This window comes from Tauraco erythrolophus, chromosome 14, assembly GCF_009769465.1.
Source record: "Tauraco erythrolophus isolate bTauEry1 chromosome 14, bTauEry1.pri, whole genome shotgun sequence".
NCBI lineage: Eukaryota > Metazoa > Chordata > Aves > Musophagiformes > Musophagidae > Tauraco > Tauraco erythrolophus.
The window spans coordinates 21,712,498-21,732,517 of NC_141478.1; the positions used below are offsets into that span (position 1 = coordinate 21,712,498).

The following is a 20,020-nucleotide window of genomic DNA, read 5'->3' on the forward strand; positions in this document are numbered from 1 at the left end:
CGCCGGCTCCGCCGCACGGATTTTGGGGAGGTGAGGGTGGATTGGGGTGGGGTGGGGGATTCCTGGGGAGGGACAGAACGAAAAAAAAATAAAAAATATATATATAAAAATATATATTTCAATAAATCGATACTAATAATAAAATCAACATGAAAAGGTGGCAAAGAAGACAAATGTCCCAACCCGTCGTTTTCGAGGCTCAGGGATAAATTTAAATTTTATTTTTTTTTTTTTTTATGGACAGAAGCTTCAGATCAATAAACCGTCCGTCATGGAGAAACAATAACAATAACATATATATATATATTATATGTATATATGTACCAAGAGAAGGAAGCCTATATGGAGGGGACAGCCGGCTCATCCGAGGACATGGCCAGGGGATGGATGGGGACTCTGGAGAGGGGAGGGGGTGGCTGGACCAGGGAGGGCAAATGTCCCTCCTTGGGGCATTTTGAGCCCCGTTTGGGTTAAATAGAGCCGATGGGATCCGCTTTGTTGTATCCCGTGTCTGCGCAGAGCAAGGATGTCACCACAGCTGCCACCTCCCTGGCTGGTTTTCCTGAAAACTTCAGGGTTCACGCGTACAAAATAACCGTCAGCGAGGAAGCAGTGGTGATCAAAAAGCTCTGAATTCGACCCAAATCATAGCAAGAGAAAAGCCTGTCACCCAAACAACATCAAATTCCTTTTTAGGACCTCAGGGACAGGGTCCCACTACATGCGGAGCCTGGAAGGGTTCGGTGTCTCCAATCCAGGGAACGTCCATCCAGGTCTCCATGGGGACATCCCATCCCAGGACAAAGACAGGAGGGGGAAGAGCCCTGTGGAGGGGACGTACGGGAGGAAAGATGACGCTGATGATGTTGATGGATCATCTTCCTCCTCATCTGCCCATACCCCCCAGGGCTGGAACCCCAAGGGGAACATCAGCCCCTGTTTTTTCAGGACGAGGGATGGCATGTCCCCAAAGAAGGGACAGCCAGGCTCACCCAGCAGCAGCATGGGGAGATGTGGGATGGGACAACTCCTCTTCACCCCCTCCCTTTACTCTGCGTGTCAACAGATGGTTGATTATTTCTTTTATGAGCTTTTTACAGCCTGGCCCCCCCTGGTAAAAGCGTGATTAATAGACATAGATTTATTCTTTAATAACTCCTCCCGAAGGATGCCAGGAAGAGGACGAGGCAAAAATTTGGAGAAACTGGAGCTGCAGGAGGAGACATTTTTCGACTGATCCAGATTTGGGAGCGCCCGCCTCACCTGCAGCCCCGGAACGAGCCGTTAAAGCAGCCAGAGGGGGAAACTGAGGCACGGCATGGGAACGCAAAGCTCAGGGCGAAGCCGCTCACCTCGGGGCCAGGGATTTAAAGCCAATTGCTGCAGCCGGAGCAGTACGGACACGGGAACAGGGAATAGTTTCTTCCCCCCCTCCACGTTTCTATTAAGAACGAATTTACAGCCGGGCGAGCTTTATTTCATGCTCTCCGATAAACCCAAGCGACGGCAGCGGTAAGTGCCATATTCACCTTTTGTGCCCTCAGATGGAAAAACCTCCATAAAACCAGAGGAGAGAGGGCAATTCCTTGGGATACGGGGTAATAAAAGCCACCGACGATACACGGAGCGCCGCAGGCGATGTCCTTCCTTCTTTTTTTAGGGTCCAATTCAAGAGGACGGGAACGATTATGAAGACAAATATGGGGAAACCATTCAAACTAGCACAGACGGCTTTGTTCCACCAGTAACAAGGATATTAACGAAGTTATTAATTGCACCACCAACCTAGTTATTAATGATGTTGAATTAATGGGCTTTGCTCTTGCAGGGACAGGATCCAGCTCGTCGGGATGAGTCCGTGGCCGCAGAGAGGGCGATGGGGGACGCAGCCAGAGCTGGCCTGGGAAAACACCTCATCTTTCTCTTGACGTTCTATATTAATAAATTAATGAGCTTTTCCCCTGCAGCGTCCCAATAACGTCCCTGTCCTCCATCCTCAACCCCTCCTTGGATCCCAAAACCTATTCAGGAACGTCCGAAATGGCAACCAGAGAGTCACCGGAGCCGGTGAAGGAAGGGGCAAAGGGCTCATGTTCCCTCTGAGAAGCGATAAAGAAACCAGCAGCAAATAAAACGAGGACACGGACTGGGCAGCGACCCAGAACGGCCAGTACCTTTGCCGTGCATCCTGCTGATTTTTGACCGGGAAGGATGCTTGGCAGCTGTTCCGACCCGAGCCGGGTTTTGATGGGGTTTAAAGCAGAATTTCAGCTTCTCATTTGAATCCTCCAGCTCTGACCCTCCCCACGGCCCCTGTTTTGGGTTGACCTGAATTACGAGAGGCTCTGCTGGGGTTTGTGTTTTGAAGAAACTCCTCCAAGCTCACCCAATCCCTCCGGCTGGTGAAATCCAGCTGGAAAGTTTCCCTCCGGAATAAGCTGTCTCGCTACGTCTCGCTTTGGCGAGGGCTGAAAATAGACCCTGACTGCCTGGAGACTTCACTTCTGAAGCTCGCTGACATGAAAGGCAGCCATCAAAGTGGAGAACGGGAGATTTTCCAGCCTAAAGAAGAGCTCCGGCTCTGGGGTCGGTCTTTGGGAAGGCCAGTTCCACAGGGGACAGGAGCCCAAACAGCACCCGTGGGTCCCCCTTCTCATCCTGACCACCCCTGAGAAGCCAAAATCCAAATTATCCCCATAGATAGATGGAGCTTTTTTGCTCAAATCTATTCCGACCTGCTCCCGGGGGACTGCAGCGACCTCCACCCCCACAGCGATGGGCTCCGACCATCCCTGGATTTTTAACTACCTCCCAACCCCTCGGGGCTGGTTTCTCACTGCAGCTGGAAGACGAATGTTTTCATTCCAAGGGGTGAAGGATTATGTTTCCTGCCTCTGCCAATGCCCAGCATCTCGTCTTATTTGCCCCTCGCTGTCCCGCAGCTGAATTACTCCGAGGAGTAACTACTCCAGGAGCTGTGATGCTCCTTTCTACCTGCTAGAGGACATCTCCTTCAGCTTCACCTTCCAGCTTTCCAGAGTTAAATTCCATCTGCGAAGAGGCCACTGAGGCTCTGCCCTCCTCCTCCTCACCCTTCCAGCCAGGGTGCTCTGCTCCAAGCACCTTTTTTGGATCCCGCCCAAAAAAGCCATGGTCTCCATGGGTTGGTGCAGCTCACCTGCACCTTCCCAGCTTGATTTGGCTCCTCGATGAAGCCAGCCGGGGGTCACATCCTTCCCAATTCTGTGCACCTTCAGCCTCAGAGATGGATAACTTTGGTGGTGGTGGTGATCTCGTCACAAGAAAATGCTCCTCACCGAGCCCTCCCGGCAGCCATGGGATGGAGATGTAGAAGTCGAGCCCAGCCAGACATGAGCCTGAAATGAGCGCTCGTGGCCATGGTATGCTAATTAATCCTCATTTGCGCCTGGCATTTACCAGTCTGTAATTTCACAGCTTGCTAGAGGCCTCCGGACTTCAGGATGGCTGCCAGTTGCTTGGATGGCAGCTTCTTCATCCTCGTGGGATGAGCGGCTCAGCCAGCAGCTCATGGTGGGCTCCAGAACCCTCCTGGGCTGATAAGCCAAGGATGGAGCAGTGTCAGCTCAATGTCTGAAGAGTCACAGAATGGTTTGGGTTGGAAGGGACCTCAAAGATCATCCAGTTCCAACCCCCCTGCCATGGGCAGGGACACCTTCCACTACAACAGGTTGCTCAGTCTCATACTACCTGGCCTTGAACTTCCACAACTTCTCTGGGCAATGTCCTGTAGAGGGGAAAAAAAGGGGATGAAGAGCTGGGATAGATACCTGGCAGTGGGCAGGAGCTTTCATCCTACTCTCTGCAAAAGAGCAAGGGGAGATGAGGAGGAAACCAGTGTCAATGGGGAGCTCAGAGCATCAGGCAACGTGGGGAGGATGAGGCAGGTCCAAGGCAAGGTGGGAGTGAGTTTGTGGCCAACAGCCATGGCTGGAGAGCAGCATCCCCACAGCACAGCTCAAGCAGGGACCGATAACCCCAGGCTGAGCTTAAGTGGGCTCCTGGGGGCATGGGCAGGATGTGGGTGGGGGTCCCAGATGGGGCTGCCCAGACCATTTAATGCCCCCAAGACCATGGGAGGCCAGACTCCTGGACCTCAACCCTCTGGTACCTGGATACAGCCCTTGGCTACGCCAGCAGGTGACGTATCTTTACCGATTATGTCATTTCGCCTTGTTAAACGAGGTTTTTCTGGGTGGTGGCTGGGTGCTCTCCCACCACTGGGTGGCAGTGGGCACACGCGCACAGGCGTGCCCCACCTCACCGCCCCTTTGGAGACCTGTGCCAGACGCCGATGCCGCGGTGGCTCCATGGCACACCACCGCCGTGGGCAAATGCTGTCATCACGCCATGCTTCATCCCGCTCTCAGGAGGAGAGCATCTACCTTCTAAAACCCAGCCAGAAAGGGTAAATTTGAGACCAAAAGTGCTTCTTACCTCCATAACTCGGAGGCAGCAGCAATCTGGGTCTTGCCTTGACCCTGGGACAAGGGGTGCTTGGCTGGAGCACCCCCCGTTTGCCGGGCAGCATCCTCCCAGAAGAGCCTCAAGCTCCTCGGAGCCGTTGGGTCCAGTTGTGCCTGCCAAAACGCGGCCGTGCCGGAGGAGCCCTGGAGGTACTTGTAAGACAAGGGATGACATGCTTGATGGGACTTCTTAATTAGATCTCACTAAACCAAAATGTACCGGGGCTCCCCTGGCAGAACAACGTCAGACAAAACATTAATCACGCTCCAAATAAATAATTAAAACGTTGGGACTCTTAGAAGGAGGAGAAAAAAAAAAAAAGAACAAAAAAAAAAACCACCGGGAAAAATCAAAAGTGTCAACGTCAGCCCATAATAAGGAGCACTGTCGCCGGGTCCAGCAAAGCTCTGGCCTTGAAGGGGAGCAGAGCTGTGTTCCCAAGGCCACCTGAGCCAGGTGGGATCTAACACATTCATCAAAATCTGTGCCCAAAGTCTCAGGAGGTGTCAGGATGAGGTCCAGGACTCTATAACCTCATACCTGGAGTCGTGGGATTACGTCCCCACTTCAGCTTTACATCAAAATGTTTATTTTCGCAGCTCCCACCTACAGACTCAAACAGTGGATTAAGAAAAGAAAACAATTTCCCCACCAGTTGGCTCATGCAGTGCCTTGGGACGTCACCCATGGTTCACCTCTGGGACATCATCCACAGTCACCTTCAGGATGCTGGATGATGCCCAGATCTCAGGCTCTGGCAGGTGCCTAATCTCTTCCCCCAGCACTTGGGAAACACTTTTGGGAGAAAATAACCAAGAAAAAGACTTGAAAATACAAAGATCTCCTTCTCTATCCTCTCTTAGCTGGAGCAGAGATGATTATTCAGTGTAAGCAAGCCAAAGCTTAAATTATTCATGGCGCCATTTAAATCAAAGAACATGATTAAGGCAGAGCTGGTCCTGTCCCTCCTTGCTCCTCAGCCACACAGGCAGGATGGTGGGAAGGCTCCTTGGGATCACATGTGCCTCTCCCTGACATCAGCCTTGGCCAAAGCCTCTGGTGCAAGTTTATGGGGGGAAGAAGATGAAAAAGGAGGATGAGAGGCTGCAGAGTTATGTTTTCTCGGTCATCAAAACCCCTTGGGCACCCATCTTCAGAAACAAACATCACCTGTCCTCTGCTTTCTTCTTCTTCACCTTTCCTACCATGTATTTATTAAAGACCAAGCTATATTTATTAAAAAGCAGAGTGGTGGAATGGAACCATTCCACCTCGTTCCACCAATGAGCCAACAGTTAAGGACATTTAATGCAACAACCATATTTTTTAGGAGGGAAACAGGATGTTTTCTGCCAAGGACAGGGCAACCTCACAGCCCTTGGATGCAGCCACCAAGAGATGATGCTGCTCACCCAGAAGCTGATGGACACCAGTGAAGCCTCACTGATGGGCAGCATCTTTGTCCTTCCTCTCAGCCCTTGCCCACCACGTCACCTGGTTACAAAGCTCGCTGGGAACCAATGACTCCACCGAAACCATCTTTATTACATTAATATTAGCTGGTAATGAAGCTAGCTAGCACTTCAAGCTCCAATCAAATTAGGAAAGCTATAACGAACAAGAAGTGGTGCATTAATTCATTTAGCAGGGAATTACACTCAATTATCTCAGCAAATACAGCAAAACTCTAATTTATCAGCGGTGTTTCCAAACAGCTTTTGCTCCTTCATCTCCATTTCCACGGCAGCATGGTTTTTTTTTTCTGGCAGCAAAAGCCAGGAGAAGCAAATGAACTCCAGCTCCTTAGGGAAATGCTTTTGTCTCTTGGATAGGAATGAATACCTGTAAGAGATCCCAGAAATTTTCCTTTACGGCTCCTTCTCCAGGTCTGCACAAGGAGAATGGATGTTACTTACAATAAACAACTTAAGTGCTCAGGAAACGACTTTGCAAAGGTCACTGCCTGTAGAAGCTCCTCCAGCAGCTTAGAAAAACGTTCTGCTTTGCTGCTGATCACAGAAAGTTGGGGGGAAGTAGCAATTCCCATGAAGACTTGCAGGCAGGGCCATAATAACATCCATCGTTGGGAAATTAGCCTTGATACTCACCTCCCAGTTTGCAAATGCTTAATGCATGAAGTTGGGCAGCAAACTGTAATGTCCTCTTTAATGTCCACAGACCTGGGCGGGTGCAGAGGGCTGAGAAAGGATACAACTCGTGTCACGACTCAAGAAACAAATCCCTGGACCCTTCTCATCCAAGCATGTCACATCTGGGGTGGTTCCCCCTTGCAAGTGCCAGCCCCAAGTGACATCAGTGATGGAAAAGCCCCTCTTGCAGGTTCCCTCTCCCCACACCTCTTAGCTTTAAAAAGTAGAAAATAACTTAAAAACACCACAGAGTATTTTTCCAGGGTTTGTTTGGGGTTGGTGTTTTTTTTTTTTCAGTAAAAGGAATATTTATTTATTATTAATGAGCTTCCCATGTGCTCACAGGACTCCAGGAGCTGCTGCTGCAGGGACACCTCTGCAGTTGGAGAACATGGTTGAAGTCCCCAAGCTGGGGGTCAAAATTTTGCTTGTTTGTTTTTTCAAGCTATCTACCTTGTGGACCCAGAATCCTTTAGCAGAAAGGTCCTTTCTGCTGTAGGGTGGACCACAGTGCCACAAAGGAGATAGTCCCATGGGATGAACTGAAGCACCTCAAGTCTTGCCATGTCAAACATCCTGCTTCAAAATAAACTTCAACCCCTTGAGTTGGAGGATGAGGGTGAACCATGGTCAAAAAGAATGCCTGGCTCTTTGGGTACTGCAACAAGACATTAAATAATGGTTAAGTTGAACATTTTCTCCTTTCCCTCAGTTTTCCCTGTCCCTGGTTGCTGCTGCATCTCCAAGGAGGTCATCTCCAGCCTGCCCTTGGATGCCACAGCAGTACAAAAAGCTTGTGCACCCTTCCTTGGCTGTCCAAGCATCCACATCCAGGTTGTTCCAGGGCTGCCACTACCTCTTTGAGATAGACCCCCATGGGGATGTAACCAGGCCACCCACCCAGGCAACAGGACCTCCAAATCCACCAGGCTCTCTGCAAGCCCCAGCTGGCTTCTTAGGGAAGTCTTCCATTAACTAATTAACTTACCCTGCCTTTAATTGCTCTGGCTGCCTAATAACATATGGGTCATGCCCAGAGACAGGACAGAGCAGCTCCTACTGTGCAGAAGGTGGGCATCAATGCTCACACCACTTCCACGGGACAGTGCAAATCCACAAAAGAACACACCAGGTAGCTCACTTTCACCCTTAAATCCCTGTAAGAAGTACCTGATGGGTTCTCCTGCATGGTAAACTATTTTTCTTTTAATTAATCGCCTTGAAGGCCACTTGCAGCCTATCACCAATATCTCCATGTAACAGGGCACTTACAGCAAGCTGGAGACACACATGAATAACCACAACGCATCCCTGTTCACGTTATTAATTCCCACAAATTAATTGTCCTGCCACCATCTTACAGCTTTCTAATTAAGTCTTTACTCAGATGCTCACATGTGCAAGGGAAACAGACACTAATAAAGTCCAGGAACAGCAGTCATGGGACTGGGGCTAATGGGGGTCACAGGTGGGCTCCATCCAGAGGAGCACAGTCTCAGTCAAACCCCTGCAGCACAGGACAGCAGTGATAAGAGCAGCAGGTGGCAAGTTTCTTTGGAGGTTGGGAAGAAAGTGGCTTTATAGATGAGCAAGGAGCCTTAAGACATAGTTAGAGGAGGACCATGCATGTGGGACTGCCCGTAAAGGACACCCTCCAGCTCCCACCCAGAGTTCTCCATGCCCTTGGGAGGAGCACCAAGAGCCTTTTGGAAGTTCAGCATCACAGCCCAGCCACACACTCAGCTCAGCTTCACAGTGCATGTCACCCTGTCAAGGCAAAAATTAAGAAAAAAAAGAGGTTTTAATCTTCTGTAGCTCCTTCAGGAAGTATCTGGCACATTAAACACGAAGGCTGACAGCCTGATCTGGGAAGAATTCAGCCCAGAAAAAAAAGCTTACATGGCTGCCTCATTTTTCCACCTGATTATTTCAGCTCAGCTGCTTAATTCATTGAAGACAGGAGAAGAAAACATTTGCCCTGAGCACATCATCCCCGGGCATTCGAACACAGCTTGCCTGGGGAAGGAGGTTCCTGCTCCGCACTCTGCCAAGCCCATGGAGCATGAGTGCCAAGCTCATTTCTCAGCGAGGGAAGGCTCCTTCACTGAGCTGTAGCAGTGCTTGGGCTTTGTCAGAGTAGGGCATGAAGGAGGATCAGCATCACTACATCGCATCCCAATAGGTAGGAGATCATGGCCCAAGAGCTTCAGAGCAGAAGTGCTGTTTCCAGCTGCCAAATTTAGGTCATGCCTTCAAAGAGCAGCAGTTTTCAGAAGGCACTAGGCAAAAGCCCAAACATCTGAAAACTAGGGCTGCCAGCATGGCTCCAAGTCCTTTTCACTCTTTATCCAAGGCCAAGAAGAGTTTCCTCAGCTCAGAAGAGGCTGTTGCAAACATCAGGTCTCTGACTTCTCCAAAAATAAAGTAAGAACATGAGGTATAAGGTCATTCAGACCAGAAGGATAGAACTAGCTGATCTTTAAGGTCCCTTCCAACCCAAAGCCATTCTATGATTCTCCTTGCAAGACACACAAGGGTCACCAACACCAACCAAGGCACACTTATGCTTCAAGGAGTCTGACCCCATTGCTGTGGTCACCCAGGAGCACAGGGTCCCACCACTCCATAAAACAGGTGATTGGTTCACCTGATGCAGAGCTACAGATGATCTTTATACAAGGTGGCACCTCAAAGCACATGGCCCTCTTGCAGCCTTCAGGACGGACTGGAGGCGACCACGGCTGGATGGGACACACAGCTGCAAGTGGCACACAGTCCAGGGTAAGCAAACTGCTCCTGAGAAATGTTTGTGTTACTCAGCTCCTTAAAAGTGCTACTGGTTCTCTACTCACCACATCAGGAGTTGAGACACCAGGAGCTCATACCCAGCTTGAATTCCACCAGGCAGAAGACACCTCAAGCCTTCAGCAAGCTAAGCCAAGGGATTCAGGATAAACCTATGCTGTGTCAGGTGGAAAGCCACAGAGCAAGGAGAGCAATTGAAAAATAGATTTAAGGTCCATCTTGTGTGTATCAACTCAATTTAGGGGTGACGAGGACTCCTGTACCCTATAGCACAGCTTCTCCAGCACAGCAGGGACAGAGTCCCAAAGGCTGCTGCAAGGAGAGACAATACTTATCTAGGCAGACCCACCAGCTGAGAGCTTCCCCCTCCTTACAGATAAAAAAATTTATTTAGAGTAAGTGGACCAGTAACTTTCCCTATTTATCCCCTTTCCCTTGGAGCCTCCAGCTCCACCTCCCCATTCAGCCATCACTCCCTGCTCTCCATACAGCTGGGGCCATATCAGCTAAAAGCAACACACATCTTCAGCCCTTGTCCATCTCCAACACCAAGTTCCTCCCAGTTGCCCCAGCAGCAGAAGCCATACTCAGCCCCAGCACCCACAAAAACCCCAGAGTTAGAGCTGCTCATGTCCTTCAAGAGGTAGCACCTCCTCACTCAGCCTGTAACAACTCACACCGAAAAGCCCGAGGTGGAGCTGCTGTTACCACATCCTCCAGCATCACCCCAGCTAAGGGGGAGCAAACAGGACTTCTGGAGTCAGGAATCCTTTGAGCATCTTTTGGAACCACCGATTCTTCCCTCATTTGCCTGAAATTAGGAGCCGTACCTTGTTCACAGCCAGAATTTAGGCTTCCTTGCCATCAAACATTGTGTGCCAAGCATACGACACAGGGAGCCTCAACTGCACCCCTGGACATTTGAAAAGTCCTCCTGCAGAGAAACACTCCCCATCTCCAAGTGCTGTGGTTTGGCAGATGTTTTCAGGTGGCAACAGCTCTCCATGGTTTTGGTCCCATCACCACCTCTCATTGGTGGCTTCCCAAGAGCCTGTGGCCACCCCAGGAGATGGCTTACCTGGAGGACGGTGCATGATCCAAGCTCCAATTCCCATCCCATTGGAGGAGACCAGAGCGAAGGCTGTCCACTGTCCCTCCTCCCCACCAAGGACACAAGGAGAAGACAGAAACATTTCTCTTTATTAGAGTTGGAGAGTTACAATGACATTCCAGGAGGCCAGCTACATTTTCTGCACACGAGAAACAATACAAAACTAGTCAAGACCAGCACAGTGGCTGCTATGAGCATGGCAACTTGGACCTTCTTGGGAAGTTCTTCAGCAGCACCTAGAGAAGACAGAGATCCACTTACTACACATATTTAAGTCTTCCCACCATTTGTCGGTGGAGGAACTTGCAGGCAGCTTTGGGAATGAGTCCCCCAGAACATCTTTTGGTGACTACACTAGAGAGTCTCTGTCCAGGTGGGAAATCATGGGGGTATCATGACTAGATCAACCTGGAGTCACCTTCGTTTGAGACCTGAAGCCACAGTCACAGAAAATACACACACATACCGTGTGGGGTCTTCCCCGTTGGTGCAAGTCCTCCCAAGGAACTCCATAATCCCTGAGCTGGATCAAGGATTAATAGTGGTCCAACTGAGACTTCAGCCTCCCCTGTCCTTGAGGGCCCACCTAAGAGCAGATAGACATGAATGAGCTCACAGGGGAGGCAATTCCTGCTTGGGCAGGATCTCAGGGCTTACAGAAAACACATTTACAGAGGGACACATTTTGGACAGAGCTCTACCTTGCTTGGAAGAAATGTCTCTCTTCAAGCGCCTCCCTGACCATCTGGCCAGAGGGTTGGTTCTCCGGGAGTATCCTCCATACAATGGACAGGTGCCAGTCTCACAGCAGCTGCAGATGTCTCCAGTACCCTCCACAGGAGCCCAACTGAAACAGAATTACCTGTAAGCCTTCTTCTCCAGGCTGGTCCCTTCCCTACATGCACCACCTACTCACAGGCTGCTGGCTTTGTTGAAGGAACAGGCCTTGTTCAATGGGTTTGGGGCTTGGTCAGCTGGGGAGACCTTCAAGTGGCAGGTGATGTAGATCTGGAAGAGAAATAAAACCAACATCCAAGGTTAATTAAAGTTGTTCATGCAGAACAAGACAGCTTCTGAACACGCTGAGAGAAGGACAGGTGGGCACGGCATCTCACCAAGTTTCTGTCATCTCCTGCGAACTTGAATGCATCAACCATGAACTGCAGTGTTTCCTGCCTTGGCCTTGGAGAGATGAAGGCTGAAGTGGTGTCATCTGATCTCCCATCCACCAAGCACCTGGACGAGGGTTAGAAGTCAGGGACATGCCAGCCAGCTACAGCAGTATCACCCAGAGCACACCATGCCCCTTACCCGCTGAGGTCAATCAAGGCATATTGGGGTGAGGAGTTCCTGTCCGGACGCAGAGTAGCAACACAGTCGTCCACAAAGAGCCTTAGAGGTACGTGGTTCCCAGAAGCAACATCAGCCTGGAGGTGCAGGCTTTCCCCCAGCTGGAAGCCATTGGAGACTCTCTCATCACTCCAGTCATCTGGAAGGTAGATCCAAGGCTACAGGTCACTTTGGAGAAGAGCACATTGCCCTCCCTTGCACATGGGACCTCTTAACTGAGCAGCAAGCCCACGTGTCACTTGGGCAAGATGTGATTTTAGCCCAGGTCATAGCTCTTTGGGCACTCAACATGCGACCAAGAGCCAGCAGGAACAGGAATGAGGGAAACGAGGTTACCAGGTCTACACCCACCATTCATGAGGCGCAGGGAGAACATCAGCCTCTCCTCTGCCGCCAAGGTGGAGCGGAAGGGAGCCCACGTGGGCCGGACGGCGTTGCTGCTCACGTTGCTCTTCCTAATTGGAAGAGATGTGCGTTAACAAAGATGCCACCACCGCCACCTCAGGTCCAGAGGAGCAGAGACAGTCACATTTGCTTACCTAGGATAGTGACACTCAATAGGAACCACAGCCGCATTGGTCCTTACAATGATCAGGTTGCCAGAAGGAGTAGGTTTGTAGGACAAATTTGTTTTGTAGATCAAGGAGTCTGGGGTCATCTGGAAGGGACATTTGGGAGAGCTGATAAGTCAGGAAAGCAAACCAGTCAACCAGAAGCTCAGCACCATCAGATAGCACAGTCATTGCTGGGCAGGAGGCACAGGTTGTCCTCCACATTCCCAACCCAGTTCACATAGGATGCCAGGAAGCTCGTTTTGGCATCCCAGCACAGGAGAAACAAGGGTGCCAGCTCCACAGGAGGTCAGTCTCGATGACTTGGGCACTTCAGCACATAGCCACATCAGGTGGGCAGGGGCTGTAGGACAGTAGGTCTGCAAACCTCATTCCCCAGGTGAACTGGGGCATACCAGCTCTAGGAAACCTTGTCCTCTCCTGCTCAGGAGGTCAGTAAGTCCCTTTCCCTACCTTCCCAGCAACAGTCTCTGCACCTTCAAGTCATGCCCAGTTCTCCCATACACTGAGGGCATCCAGTTGCATCCAAGTCATAAAACCATGACAAGCCCTGCTTGCTGTTGAGCATGCACCTCATCTAGGGCTTGAGGATAGCACCCATACTCCAGAAACTAGCTCTGCTATGGTCACACCACCCCTCACTGGAGAGCTGCTGCAACCAGAGAAGCCACTTCTCACCACAGCATGAGGTCCCTTCACCCCAAGCCCTGGCATCACCTTTACCAGGTTATTTCCAGGCTTGAGATCTTTGCCGAGGTGGATTAAGCAGCATGACAGCTCACAGCTCTTTAGCAGTTAAACTGTCCACAATAATTCCTATTTACCCACCCAGTGCCAGTCAAAGCCCAGAGAAGGTCCATTCCTTACGCAGCGCTACCAGGGATGGAGCAGCCCCTCACCCCAGCATCCCACCTCACCTGCAAGGTGCTGCCACACTCGTGCAGTCCAGCTACGAAGGTCACCGTGGTCTCAGCAGCACTCTGGGCCACCGGCAAGCAGGCAGCCGAGCCCAGGGTCAAGTCTGCAGCTTTGACCAGACGTCCTGTGCCAAAGAGGTCCCTGTGCACCGTGACCACCACCTGTGCCTCCTGGCACTGCACGGCTACAGGGTGCAGCGGGGCAGCAGCCTGGAGCTGGGAGACATCCACCCATGCCCAGGGAGAGGGCTGGGAGAAGGAAGGCACACGGGGCCAGCTCCAAGAGGCATCTCCCCGCACCCTCAAGCCTCCTGAGGCCCTTTGAGGGAAACCCCAGGGGCTGTAAGACGTGGCTTCAGCCAGCACCCAGCACAAGAGAGCAATACCCAGGCTACCTCCTGACCCCATCCTGACTACAGCAAAACCAGCTCATGGAGAAGATGCTCCTCAGGAGCCTTTTATACCAGCACTCCCAGCAGACCCAGCCCAGATGGGGCACACCTGGGGGCTGCAGGCCTGGCCCTCACCCAACGAGGAGCAGCAACAGGACCCAGCTGGGACCATTCATCCCTCTCAGAGCATGGAGAGTGATTTCACTGCCACCTGCCACTGGGAATTGCCCTGGAGCCGTTTACCCCACGTCCTTGTGTTGCCTGTTTGAGGTGGCATCAGCCGTTGCCACCTCGGTGGCCAACTGGCCACGAGCCCTCTACTTTTGTCCCTTGTACCTCTGCCTTCTCGCTCTATGAGATGGAGCCAATTTTGGCCACCGACACGGCAAGGGCTTGGTCAGGTTCCCACGAGAGCGTCAACCCCACATCATCAGCATCAGCGGTTCCCCAAAACCCAGGTCCTGGAGCACCCACCGCTCGAGGCGGCACGTTCAGAAGCGAAGAGGACTTCAACTGCAGAAGCCACCTGGGCTCTGGCCCACGCATGTTGGCAATCGGTCCGTGCTCCGTTTCACGGGTATCTGCGCCGGGTAATCGCGTATCGAGTAATGAAGGCATCATAACCGGCTTATTTGCACGGAAAGCAGAGGTACAAAAGCTGATCTTCCCGTAATAGCAGCTGATAAGTGAATGGCAGGCGTAATCAAGAGATTAATTGGCCCTCGTGCGTTAATTATGCTAATTGGCACAGCTGCCCGTGTGTACAGTGCGATGACTAACGGCTCTGCATCGCTGAGCGGGATGAAGAGGTTGGGGGGGTCACTCAAAGCCACTTGCCAGGGTGGCAGAGCCTGGTGAGCGGGATCTCCTTGACATGGGGGTGATGCCCTGCACACACCCGCTCCTCGGCAGCATGGCTGAACGAGCCAGGAGGGGGGTTTTGAGCCTGGGTGTTGTATTCATGGTGAGTTTCTAACGGTGCTTTATGTGGGTGACGGGGAAAATTGGGTTTATTGGCTGAAGAATCGTCCTCCTGGTCTTCTAGGATCTGTGGGATGGGTTTGAGGTGGGGTGACCTGCACCATTTTGCTTGTAGGGGAGATGGCAGCAGTGAGCTGGATGAGCAAAGCTCCCACCAAGACCAAGGGGGTGCACCCGAATTCCTGGTGGGACCCTCTTCCCTTGCTGGCCCATGCACTAGGCATCTACTCTTGCCTCTCTGAAACATGAACAATGCCACAGGCGTCACCCTTTTCTGACATCATCTCCATGTCCCAGCCTTGCCCCTGATATTTTTATGAGTGATGAATAAATGATACAACAAGAAAAACCTCTCCGGCTGCTCAAGCCCTCTTTATTAATTCAGCAAGCAGCGGGTCATCTCCAAACCCAGCTCATCCCTCTGCTAGGTTGGTGTCTTTCACCCCGTGAGCTGGGTTTGCTCAGGGGCAGGGGACCAGGTCCTGCTGCCGAAGGCATCCAGAAAGATGGGAGGTGATATTGGTGCTGCCCACGGCCCCATCACCCAGCCCAGCAGCAGGACATGGCCCTGAAGGGCCAGGGGTTGACTCACCCAATCTCCTGCACACCATCTCTAGGAGGAACAAGGTCTACGTGGATGGGTGCCTGCATCCCACACGCCTTTCCTGCTGCTCCAAAGGGGGAGATGCAGCTCATCTAGAAACCCGAGGAGCCACGTACAGCCCGGGCTCTGTGTCTCAAGCTAACAGAGCCCAAAGTTGCTCTGCTCAAAGGTGGGTTGCTCACACCTTGCAGTAGCTCCAGCCAAAGGCTGGTAGGTCAAAGCACCGGGAGCCAGACAGTGGGAGATAAATTCAGGTGTCTGGGATGAAAGAGGGATGGGAGATGCATTGGCCTTAAAAGCCTGAATGTGTTGGGTGGGGAACAGCTTTTATTCTTGTTTGAGTGCAGAAAGAGATCAACAGGCAGCAAAAAGAACCAAACCCATCCACCACCACCGCATCCATCACTGCGATCTCTATTCACCGGCTCTTTCCATCTGCAAAATCCTCGGACTGTAGATTTCCTCCCGGAATGAAGGACACTGGGAGACATCTCCTTTTCCCCACAGTCCTTCCCTGAGCTAACAGGGAAAGCTCAGGGTCTTTACTGAGCCCCTTCTACAAGGAGAAAGCCAACGGTTGTGTGACGCCCCGTCCACGCTCCTTGGCAGGCCTTCGGCTGAGCAGGATGAGTCCCACGGTGGAAGTCTTCGATCCACGCTGTAGGAAGCAATATCACTTCCTCCCTTTGGGATGGGTTTCCGGTGGAATTTTTCTTTTTTTTTATACCCAACTTCACCACTCGAGATGAGAAAAATGATTTCGCAGTTGCGCACGGAGAAGAAACGCCCTGTCAGCACTTTTTTTTTCCCTAGGTGGCTCATCCGAAGGAATCCATTTATTTACCAAGGTGCTTTTTCACCGGAGTGTTAAATACTGCATTAATAGGGGAATCAAACACTTCTCTGGCAATATTTAAGAGACACCACGTGCTTCTCCAAGGCCCATTGACCAACACCAACCTCTCTTCATCAGTCCCGAGGAAACAATGCCATCACCGAGCCCGAGGAGAAACAAATCCCACTTGGCAAATGCAGGAAAATAAGGGAATTGGAGATTGAAAACGATTTCGCTCATTAATTTTCCTGACTTCTCAATGCCAGGTAGGGGGTTTTTTTTTGGTTTCGTTTCCAATCTCCCTGGAACGACTTCTGAGTCACCGCGATAAATACTCCCTGAGCTTCCTTTCTGCTTCGGATCCCGGATAACCGCTGATGGATAAATGGCTCGAGTTACCCGCGATAAATCACGCAGGACAGCCAAATCCGTAATTAAAACGTCTCTGTTAACTCTGACTTAAGAGGGACCAGATGCATTGCGGTTGCAGGGAATAAGCCGCTTGGGATTTGGCTCCAAAAAATAGGTCCTGGGAAGGAGAAAGTGGCTCTGAAAGTGCTGACTCCGCACCGTTCCCTTGGGAATATCTTGTCCCTCTTCATCCTCCATCAAAAGGATTTGGGTACCAGGATCCAGGGCCCAAGTGGAGTTTTCCAAGGCCTTTTTTTGCAAAAAAAGGAGCTTTTGAGTGTTCTGCATCAGCTCCGACTTGCCCATGGAAAGCAAATTCCCTGAGCAGAGCTAGCACGGAGCTGGGCAGTTGCTCCATCCCAGTTGTTGCTCTGGGAGAAACTAGAAGGGAAATCAAATCAAAACTGACGGCTACCAACACATCCTGGATTTTTAGACCGATTTCAATCTTTTTTTTGGATGTTGCTTCCCAGGAAAAGCTACAAGCAGATGTAGAAAGCGATTTTTGAGGTTATCTTTTCCTAAGACAAGCTACCCACCCAGCTCACAGCCTCGGGGCTTTGCTCCTCACCTTCATCAGCTGAACGGCAGGAAGATCCAGCCCTGGAGCTGTTTCCAGACTCTGCTTTCCCCAGGAAAAGTCAGATACCACGTTTAAAATCTGCAAGCAGCTCAGCCAGGTTGCTCTGAGCTTTCCAGCTGAATTCGGGTCTGGCCCGGCAATTTTGAGGCCAAGAATTGGGTATTTGGGGGCAACGTAGGAGCTGGATCCTGCTCATCCTGACAAAACGCACATCACCCCATGGAAAAAAACGACACTTCTCCCAAATCCTTCATCTCTGGAAAACACCACTGACCCACACCGCAGAGCGCCCATGGGTGCCGGGCAGCTCTTGGGTCCCACTTACCTCGTGGGGTTTGCAGAGCGTCCCTAGTGCCTGTGGGGACACAGGCCCATCCTGTGAGCAGGACAAAGGGACAACAGGGACAGGCAGCAAGGGGCTCCAGCACCACAGCGGCATCATCCATCCCATCCCATCCCATCCCATCCCATCCCATCCCATCCCATCCCATCCCATCCCATCCCATCCCATCCCATCCCATCCCATCCCATCCCATCCCATCCCATCCCATCCCATCCCATCCCATCCCATCGTTCACCACCCAGCCCATGTGGTCTTCAAGGGAGGCGGCAGCAACAAAGCTCAGCATCTCTACCCTCCTCTCCCTCAGGAACTAGGTCACCTGAAGAAGCAGGAGCCCTTTATTTAACATTGAAGGGGAGGATCAAACCACCACGGATTGGCGCTGGGAGACACTCGCCCCAGCGCTTTCTGAAAGAACCTGCCAAACACGATTTTTTTTGTTGTTTTTTACCCATGGAGGGTGTGTTTGGATGAACTTGCAGCCTTGCCTGCTCCCAGGAGGGATGAGAGCAGACATAAGCGAGCTCCAGCAGCCGAGCTGTTGCCAGCTCTCCACACTGGGTCCTTCGCACTCTGCATCCCTGTTAAATCCCATTTTCTTGGCTGCTGGGAGCAGGTAGACGAGGATGTTGGGGCTTTTGGGGAATAGAAAAACCGCGCTGCATCGTGGCCTCATCCCTGCCTGGGTCTCATCCACGACACCCATATCCACATGACAGACCAAGGAGACCTTGAAGAAGATGATGGATGGTTTCCTCAGCCAAAATGACCCACCACCTGGACAACCCCAAAAGCAGGATGGCACCTGGGGACAAGGGGGAAAACCAAGCTCCTCCTGGGCTGCTTTATCCCATGCCAAAGCTCTACGCATCCTCCAAGGGACATTGATGAGCAGCTCAGCCTCAAGCAAGAGCTCATGGTTTGGGACGGCTCATCAGCCTGAGCCACCTAAGCAGTATTTTCCCAGTATTTTCTTCCTCACCACCCTCAAGATCTCTCTTCCCTGCATGGCCCAGGCTGCATTTTGCCAAAAAAAACCTCAAATCTGCCCAAAGAAACACCCCAGAAAGCTCCCAGCTGGAGGAGACATCCCCAGAGATGCTGGCACCATCTCAGGACCTTTAAAGATGTCCTGGAGCTGGGGACAACTCATCCACCGCTGGACAAGGAGCTGGGGGTGGTTAATGGCTTCGTTCCCCCAGCCCAGCATCCAGGTGCTAAATAATATTAACGGTACCTCCTGGAACCTCGTTAAAAATTGTGCTGCTGGGGCTTAATTCAGGCTGTAGATCAAAACCCCTAAATGAAATCATCGTCCATCCCCTGTAACAAACACAAAAGGTTTCAGTGTGGGAATTTCAATATTTAAACTAACGATGGCCAAAGCTGCAACCTGGAGATCACGACATTGTCCAAAACAACCCCCAAATTTATTTGTTCAAGGCACAAAAATCCCCTTCAGATTCTGGATTTTAAATAACGACAAAAACCAGCAGAAGAGCCATCGAGGGCCACGGCGGGGACTTCTCCACCCACCAGAGTGGGACCAGGGACATGTCACCTCGTTCACCCTGGCAGCTTGGGTGCCCCATGGACCCCACTGATGGAGTGAGGACCCCCAAGACATGGAAAAGGACAAAGATCCCGATCCAACGGGGAAACACGAAGACTCGACTCCATGCACCAGCCAGGTTGGTCCCCACCAGTGCTTCAACCTCCAAAGCATCAGCTTTGTCACCATGGGGAGGACGGGGGGGGTCTTCACCTGGCCAGCAGGTCCCCCCTCAAGCTCTGCATTTGGACAGCCCCTCAAAAAATCCCCCATTAATTCGAGGCACGGGATAACCGTCCTGATGGGATTCTCCATTTAAGGCAAAATAAAAGTCCAGCGGGAACCACAGTGATGCAACGTGAAAAAAAAATATCGTCCCCATACATCCCCCCGGAGCGGTGCATCCATCGGGGCCAAGCCCACTCAGCGTGCCTGGGAGTCCTGCAGGTTCCATCCATCTTCCCGGAGCCTCCAGAGCTCCATCGGTCACTCCCAGGGACCTCGTTGAGCCCATCACCCCTCTCGAGGATTCTGGGCTTGGAAAAGGCACCGAAATTCACCCTGGAAGGCATCTGGAAGGCAGCCGGCTCGGCTGCGGCCACGCGGGAGCGGGCACGGAGGGTGCCGGGGGGGACAGTCGACCCCAGTTACTCTCAGCCCCACGCGAGGACGGACAGACGGACATCGCGGGAAGGATGCACCGGTGTTCGGGGCTTGCCGGGGATAAAGAGACGCAGCCTCTCTCCAGCCCCAAGGTGCCCTGAAGACACAGCTGGGAAAGGAGGAGGGTGACGGGGTCCGGGACGAGGGGTGGCAGCAGGTCTGTGCCCTCCCCAGGGGACCTCGGAGCTCATCCCCACCAGGGACATCTCGGCTGGTCCAGGGTCTGGGGGTGGCCCAGCTCCCCG

The 20,020-nt window shown here is 51.9% G+C and overlaps 1 protein-coding gene across 1 annotated transcript; it reads right to left on the bottom strand.

Moving 5' to 3' along the window:
* Window positions 1-10,677: 10,677 nt before the first annotated feature.
* LOC104373923 (zona pellucida sperm-binding protein 3) lies at window positions 10,678-13,819 on the bottom strand. The gene is made up of 9 exons (XM_009979911.2): window positions 13,412-13,819; window positions 12,462-12,580; window positions 12,274-12,377; window positions 11,884-12,061; window positions 11,688-11,808; window positions 11,489-11,580; window positions 11,274-11,419; window positions 11,039-11,158; window positions 10,678-10,808 (listed from the first exon to the last, which is right to left on the bottom strand). The coding sequence occupies exons 1-9, from the start codon at window positions 13,817-13,819 to the stop codon at window positions 10,678-10,680; spliced, it is 1,419 nt and encodes a 472-aa protein (XP_009978213.2).
* Window positions 13,820-20,020: the final 6,201 nt, after the last annotated feature.